General features: G+C 57.0%; 1 protein-coding gene across 1 annotated transcript in view; it reads right to left on the reverse strand.

The window, feature by feature from the left end:
* Positions 1-4,148: 4,148 nt before the first annotated feature.
* Positions 4,149-7,753, reverse strand: part of NPC1L1 (NPC1 like intracellular cholesterol transporter 1) — a 14,978-nt gene continuing 11,373 nt past the window's right edge. The window contains exons 10-17 of the mRNA XM_023525756.1: positions 7,714-7,753; positions 7,095-7,221; positions 6,950-7,005; positions 6,489-6,639; positions 6,161-6,392; positions 5,940-6,053; positions 5,700-5,862; positions 4,149-5,325 (exon numbers count right to left, since the gene is read on the reverse strand). Coding sequence (XP_023381524.1) covers positions 5,120-5,325; positions 5,700-5,862; positions 5,940-6,053; positions 6,161-6,392; positions 6,489-6,639; positions 6,950-7,005; positions 7,095-7,221; positions 7,714-7,753 — 1,089 coding nt within the window. The 3' untranslated portion in view covers positions 4,149-5,119. The remainder of the gene's footprint in view (positions 5,326-5,699; positions 5,863-5,939; positions 6,054-6,160; positions 6,393-6,488; positions 6,640-6,949; positions 7,006-7,094; positions 7,222-7,713) is intronic.

Consider the following 7,753-nt stretch of genomic DNA (forward strand, 5'->3'; position numbering starts at 1 on the left):
GCGCGCGGAGCCCCGTGTGCCGTCGTGGTGAGACGGGTGTGCGCGTGGCGTCCGTTCACAGCGCGCCCTAAGTGTCGTCAACACAGCACGCGTACCAACAACTTCAGGGATTTTACTCAACAACTTAATTAACGAAGGAACCAGTGACGCGACAAAGCTGGTTCACGGGCATTGGGAGGAACTGGGTACTTAACAGACCTCCTGAGAAAGCAGAGCAAGGCTGTTCGGTTGCAGAAAAAGCTGGTTAGCATCCTACCAGAAAGAACGGTAGGCTGTCTTTTCTAGTGGATAGAAATGATATGCATCTCTAATGGACTAAAATCTACAAATTAATGTATATTCTCATAAGGTACCTGTGGGCTCTAATGAATTGTAAAGTCAAGACGCAGATAAATTGCCCTAGAACATTAGTTATGGAACTTTCTGGACGTAAGACCCACTTTTGCTCTTAAAATTTCTTGGACACTCCAAAGAACTTGTTTATGTGGGTAATGCTTGATAGTTACCATATTAGGAATTAAAATTTTTAAGTGTTCATTTATTCATTTTTTAAACTATAAAAAGCACGTTGCATGTTAACATTTCTATGAAGAAATAATATTCTTCAAAGTAAAACGTTTAGTGGGCAGAGTAGCATAGTTTCACATTTTTCACGTCCCTGCAGCGTCTGGCTGGACAGAAGGCAGCAAGAGTCTGAAACTGCAGCACCGGTGCTTTGCAGCGTGCTGCTTGGATTGGTGTATGTGAGGAAAGCCCATCACGGAGCAAGTGGCTGGAAATGAGAGGATTGTTTGAATTGTCTTTTCAGATAACCATGTTATTCTTTGAATCGGCACCCAAATTTGACTAGTGGTAGTTTCTTAAAGGTTAGTCGCAATGTGGAATCTGAAATGTCAGTGAATGCTTCCTACTTTGTCACACTGATATCCATCAGTCTGTCCTCAGAATGAATCTTTTATGAACTCAGAGGTACAGTCTTCCTGAGCATGCACAGGTACCAGTACCGGTTTGTGGCCTGTTAGGAACCGGGCTGCACAGCAGGAGGTGAGCGGTGGACGAGCTAGCGAAGCTTCATCCGTATTTGCTCCCCAGGGCTAGCATCACCGCCTCGGCTCCACCTCAGATCATCAGGCATTAGATTCTCATAGGAACACCGGTCCCTGGTGCCAAAAAGGTTGGGTACCGCTGGTGTGAGCTGCCCATCTCGGTGCTTTGTTAACGGCAGCCCAGGCGGACGCAGCCACTGCCTTGATTCCTACTAAGACAGTAGCAGTCTTGGGCACCGCTGCTTTGGCGCCATCTTGCAAATGTCTACAGTAAAAAAGCAAAGAGCATCATGGTATTATTTTGACCTTGGACACCTCTCAGGGGTTCACTATACTCTGAGGACCGCTGCCCTGGAGAATTAAAGCATCCTGGAATGAACCCGGCATGGAATGCCTTAGTACGACTTGGAAAGGACATGCGGCCACCTTACCGCTGTATTTCCAAGTTTTGAATAACATCCGAAAGCATCACAAATAGAGCAGAGACTGCCTCTGGGGAAAGGGGTCAGGGGAACAGGAATAAAACAGAAGAGGCCTTTGAAGTCAGTACCATGTGTTTGCATTACTTATTCAAAAAGTAAATAACTTTAAATAAAGAGTCGAAAGCTAAACATAATTTTATACACTCCAGCAGTCACACTCATGTATTTACCCAACTGATCCATATGAACACATATGCAAATGTTTCGAGCGGCTTTCCTCATAATTGCCAAAAACTGGAGGCAGCCCAGAGGCCCTCCAAAAGATGAATGGAGAGACAAACTGTGGGCCATCCATGTAAGTAAATTCTATCACCAGTAAGAGGGAATGAGCGCTCAAGCGACGAAATATCAGTTGGTGTTAAATGTGTGTTGCTAAGAGATAGAAGCCAGTCTAAAAAGGCTGCTACGGAATGTGACATTCTGAAAAAGGCAGAACTGTGGAAGCAGGACTCAGATCTGGGGTTGCCAGGAGTTTGGGTGTGAGAAAAGGTTGAATGGGTGAAGCACAGCGGCCGGGAAACTTCCATTCGGTACTGATGACGGACACCTGGCACCAGGGTTATGGAAACCGGAGACCTTTACGACACAAAGAGTAACCTTAACGAATGCAACTTTTTTTAAAAATCACTTAAGGGATTGGGGATCCTGGAAGGGAATGCAGTATGTGACAGGGTAATCGAACTGTGTTGTAAATGAACGTACCAGCCTCACTGAAGGTTGCCGCTGACCTAGGTAGCTCTGGAAATGAGCGGAGTCGCTGGGGCTAAAGGGAAAAGGAGCTGCACGTAGACACTTCAATCTGTGTTGCATCCCACGGGTGTGGGTTAGCAGTTCTGAAATCCGACACACATGCAGTGGAAATGGACAGTACATGGCGTGGGGGGTGGAGCCAGGCTTCTGACTGCTGGCATGGGCGGTTCCAGATAAGCAAGGAAAGAGCCTAGAATGGTCCATGTGGTGAGGGTTAGAGCTGGAGGCATCAGAATGAGCTTGTGTTTAGCATAACACAGAGGCAGACGGCTACATACAAAACTGCTTATAGGAGCATGTATGCACGGAGCCACATGTATTTACACGTGTGTATTCCCTTGGTCTCCCAGCCCAGAAATGACACGCACGTCGGGCACCCAGGTCCTGGTTTCTAGCCCCATCTCCAGAGGAGGAACCAGGGCTCCTTGGAGTAATGGCTGATTCTCCGGCTGGGGCAGGAAACCTACGAATCGAGCCTGGACCATCTTGTAGTGCAAAATAGGAAGTGCTCAGAGAGGAAAAACCCACCAAGGGCGAATGACGAAAGGACACGGGAGCCAACTGAAAGGGCGTCCCATGGCCTAAGCTGGAACAGTTTGACAAACAAATGGGTGATACGAAATAACTCTGATCACCCAGAGTACAGAGTGGATACGCGTGAGCCAGCACTGAACTCATATACTGTGTGCTCAGGGTGCTGCAACTCCGCCCACCAAGGGCTGGGACGCAGCACCCTGTCCCCTGAGTGTTGGCTACACACAGGGACCACCCGCCAAAGAGCACAGCCTGGAAAGGAGGGAGGGCGACAGTCAGGCGGGGATGCCTGGTAGACATGACCTCAACCAAGAGACCAAGGTCGGCATCACAGCGGTCAGCCACGGTGATAGCACATGTCCTTGACATGACATGCTGAGAAGAGCACTTCGCTTCAGTCTTCCACCAGACAAACCCTGTTTGAGGGACATGCTACAAAACACCTGGCCAACCCTCCAAGTTGTCAGGTCTCAAAAACATGGAAAGTCTGACAAACTGTCACAGCCCACAGGAGCCCCAGGTGTCATGCGGCGTCCTGAGTGGGGTCTTGGAACAGAAAAAAGACACTAGGGAAAAACGAAGAAAATCTAAATGAAGACTTCGTTAGTAATCATCCATTTTGGTTCGTTCATCGTATGTCGAGGAATGAACCTTGCCAATGTGTCACGTTAGTGGGGCGGGCCGGTTGTGTGGCATACGGAAACGCTGTGCTGTCTTAGCGGTTTTTCTGTAAATCTAAGATTATTGTAAAAAGTTTTTTTAATGTATTGAAAAAACGATCACCGTCCGTAATGCTATCCCCTCCCCCCAAAGCAGGACGAGGCGCCATGTTGGGGTTGAGGCAGAGGGGCCCCCACCGCCGTTGCTGGCCCTGTGGACGGCGGGCAGCTGCTTCGCGAGAAGTCTCTCTCACCGGCGGAGGCCATGCCACCTCCAGGTGGCTCCCATGCACGGGGAGGTGTGCAAACCTGTGCCCATCGCACAGGTCACAGCTCTGTACCTGAAACTCAGAGGCGAGATGAGTTCCAGACCTTTACACCACGTAGGATGTCAGAGCCCGCTATGCACGCCAGGTCGGGCGAAGACTGTAAAAGCCCACTTACAAATAGACACGTCTCATCCAGCCAGTTGTGGCCACCAAATGAATTTGTCCCAAAATTACAAAGGAAAAAAAGTTATGACCTCAATTTTCAGAGCTTTGGGGATTTCGGAATTCCAAGGAAGTGCTCCAGGGCTGAAAGAAAATAAGAGCACTGAGGTGGCCGCGCTGCAGGGGGCGGGACGCGCTGCCACCGTGCCGGGGCACGCAGCTGGCCTCGACCACGTGCCCCCATCGCGTGCTGTCACGAGGCCCCTCCGTGAGAGGACACGGAGGCTGGAGCCGCGGGGAGCGGGGCCTGCTCAGGGAGGTTGGGATGCTGTGTTCCTGACCCCCGCGCCCCGCTGCCCCTGCAAGGCCCTTCAGGGACCTGCCCGTGTGCACAGTGGGTCCCTCCCCTCCAAATGCACCCCAGCTTCTCCAGCAGACTCTCCGGGCCTTGCCTACGTCACAAGCTAGTCCCAGAGAGGATGCAGCTGCAGGTCCCTCCTCTGGCCTGACCCACAGGCTCTGTCGTCCACGCGACGGCCTGGCTGCTTTCTGAAAAGGGGACCGGACAGACAAACCCACGTCTCCATGAATCAGCCTCCCGCGCAGGGGATATTTGTATAATTTACGAAAATGACCTTAAACCCAGAAGCAACCAGAAGAGGGTACGTGACCAAAACCGTTTCTCCTCAACAGACGTTTATTAAGAGCCACCGTGCAGGGCTCTGAGCAAGGTGCTTTCCTCAGTCTGTGCTGCACAGAGGTGGCCGGTGCTCCCGGGGCGGGACAGAAGCGAGGGCTGGCCCGTCCTTAGGGGCGCACATCCTCACAGCTATGTGGGCCATCTCTGCCTTTGTCATCTTTGGAGCGGGAGGCCAAACCAAATGCCATTTCCCAGGAGGTCAAACCATGGCCAGGGTGCTTTCCAGAAAGTTCCGCTACTGCGCTACTGCCGCACCAGCAGGAAGCCCCTCCGCAGCCTCCTGCAGCCCCTGCGGGTCACTCTCTGCCCTTAGAGACAGCGAGCGTGAAAGACTCAGTGTTTTGCGGGGAACGGGGGAACGGTGAGTTCAAAGGGGAGGTGGGCGGGGAGTGGGCGAGGCGAGAATGGCTTGGAAACCAGGGACCTGCAGGCCAGAGGGCTCCCTGTGACGGAGGATGGGTCCGGGTTCCCACGGGGAGCCCTCCCGCCCCTCAAGCCTGGATGGGCTCTGGCCGCATCACAACCCCTGCCCACTGGGGGGCAGAGAGCCACCAAGGCCACCCGCGCTCTTGGCAGGATGTTCAAAGCCGTGATTGACGTAGACGCAGTCGGCTGGGTGTGCTGGGGAGGGGTGTTTTGAGCAGGAGGCCGTTCCGGCCACCGCCACCGCTGTCTCCTCTTCCAACTCCTGCTCAAGCACCAGAGCTGGGTTGACGTCAGGCCCTGCAGAGGGACCGACAGAAAGGAATGAGGTCAGGGAGGTGGCCTGCGGGGCGCTGCAGCCGAGAAAGGAGGGTCAGAGCTGCGTCCTGAGCCTCCACTGCACCTCACGCAGCCGTCACTGTACCCGAGCCTGAAAAGCCAGTGGCCAGCTCAGCTGTCACCGGTGCCGAGCCCCCACCTAGCTGCCTTCCAGAGCCAGTCCCCACCATCAGCACGACCTTGCAGGGTGCCCCATGACCTCTGACGGCCCCCACGGCCCTCTCCCCTTCCTTCCGGGACCCCCCCACCCCCCGTGCGCACCCACAAGCACGCCCTGCGGGGAGTGGCTGGCCCTCGCTCTGCAGCAGACGCAGCGCCAGGCGGGCAGCACTCACCCAGGTAGCTGAGGACGACGGGCAGGAAGACCAGTCCGTGCAGCAGGCCCAGCAGGGTGAGGACGAGGCTGAGGCGGAAGAAGAAGATCTGGACGAGCTGCGCCTTGGCCAGGCCCAGGACCAGGATGCCCGGCATGTTGGTCATGGCCACCCCGGCGAACACCTGGGGGTCATGGGCCGGTGTCAGGTTGGTACTCGGCAGCCAGCCCAGGGCTTCGAGTGGCGCAGCCACCTACTCACCGCACTGCCCATGGAGGTAGTGGCCTCCTTGGCCCTCTCCAGCCGCGTGGGCTTGGTGCTGATGGCAAAGGAGCGGGTGATGTGGGACACGAACTCCACGGAGATGCCCACTGCCTGTGGGCAGAAACGGGGTTTCAGCCACGAAGGGGTGGGGTGCAGTCCACCTGGGCCAGCAGGCAGCACTAGACCCAGGAGAGAACAGCATGTCCCACGCAGCTGACCGTGACCAGGTTGATGAGGGACACGGCGTTGTAGCTGATGCCCCACAGGGCCATGAAGCCCACGGTGTCCACCAGGATCATGAGGATGGAGAAGAGGTTGAGGAGGCCGGAGCGAAGGTCCATGCCCAGCAGGAGGCAGCAGATGGCGAAGGTGGGCAGCAGGCAGAGCCCCAGCGTGGCCAGCCCCTCAGGCAGCAAGGTCAGGTACTGCTCGTAGAACACGCTAGTGACCCTGCAGGTGGCAGCGCAGTCACATGTGGCGGTGAGGCCTCCGTGCCCGCCGGGGGAGGACATCGCAGCGCCCACCCACCCGGCCCTGCGGCCTCACGTGTAGGGGAAGACCTCGAAGGCGGGGTCGGTGCCCGGCACCCTCCGCAAGTCGGCGGTGATGTTGGCTGCCAGCGCCCGGGTGGCCCGCAGAGCCTCCGTGTACTCGTGCGAGTCCCTCAGCGGCGTGTGGTAGGCCATGAAGCGTGAGGCTGGGACAACGGGGACGGAGGTCAGAGCCTGCTCCTGCCCTCGGGGCCCCGGGGGCCTGGGCCAGGGCGCAGCCGCCTCCGCTATCAGATTCATGACAAAGTCAGGGGAAGGGGCCTAGAGTTTGGATGGAGCCAAAGGGGCTCCTGCTGAAGCCAGGGGCTGCTCTGTGGGTTCGGGGAGGACAGGGGTGATGCCTGAGGACGAGGGGCTCAGTGACAGACCTCCAAGGAGCAGGTAGAGCCCCATGGAGGGGCAGAGGAGAAGACGTGAGACCGAGAGTCCGTGGGCTCCAGGCGAGGCCATGCTTACCTAGAACCTGGCCGTCGGCGCCCAAGTCCACAGAGGTGCTGTAGGCTGCCAGGCCCCTGCGGGAAGGGCAGAGCCAAGGCTCAGCCGGGGACCAGCCCCAGCCCACCACCCCTGCCCTCCCCGCCGGGCGCCTTTCCTGGCCTACCCTTTGGGGCACTTGATGTTGGGTGGGTCGCTCAGGAACCAGGGAAGGTACTGGCGGAACTGCTCCGCCGAGGGCCGGACAGGGCCGAGCGTGAAGCCCATGCAGTTCTTCAAGCAGGCCAGGGAGCCTGCAAGACAGCGGGGACTCCAGACAGCCACCTCGGGGCCGCCTGCCCTCCCGCTGCCGCTCCCTGCCCCTGGCAGGCGGAGGCCCGCATGCCCCGCGTGCCTCTCCAGCTGCAGGCCTCTCCCCTCCAGCCGCCGACAGCCAGCCGAGGGAGGGGAGTATGGAGCACAGAAGCAGCCCTCCGGGGCGTCCCCACTCACTCACAAACATGTGCCACCTCGGCTCATTCCCCTTCCCGCTGCCCGCAAGAGCCAGTGTGCCCGGGGAGCATAGCACAGCTCAGGAGGACACGGGTGCGTGAGTGCCCAGCGCTCAGCTGAACAGCACCCCGTTTGGCCCAGCTACTCACACGTGCTCCGAGCCAGTGCCCCCGCCCCAAACGACCACGCAGGAGGGTGCGAGGGGCCAAGCGAGCCTTGGCAGTCCTCGCCTTCCCCGTGCCTCAGTTTTCCCAGCCGCGGCGGGCCACGGGCCCCCGGGGCCTCTCACTCACTGACAGTTGAGGGGCAGAACTCGTCCTTATTGGGGCCAAA

This window comes from Pteropus vampyrus, unplaced genomic scaffold, assembly GCF_000151845.1.
Source record: "Pteropus vampyrus isolate Shadow unplaced genomic scaffold, Pvam_2.0 Scaffold620, whole genome shotgun sequence".
Classification (NCBI taxonomy): Eukaryota; Metazoa; Chordata; class Mammalia; order Chiroptera; family Pteropodidae; genus Pteropus; species Pteropus vampyrus.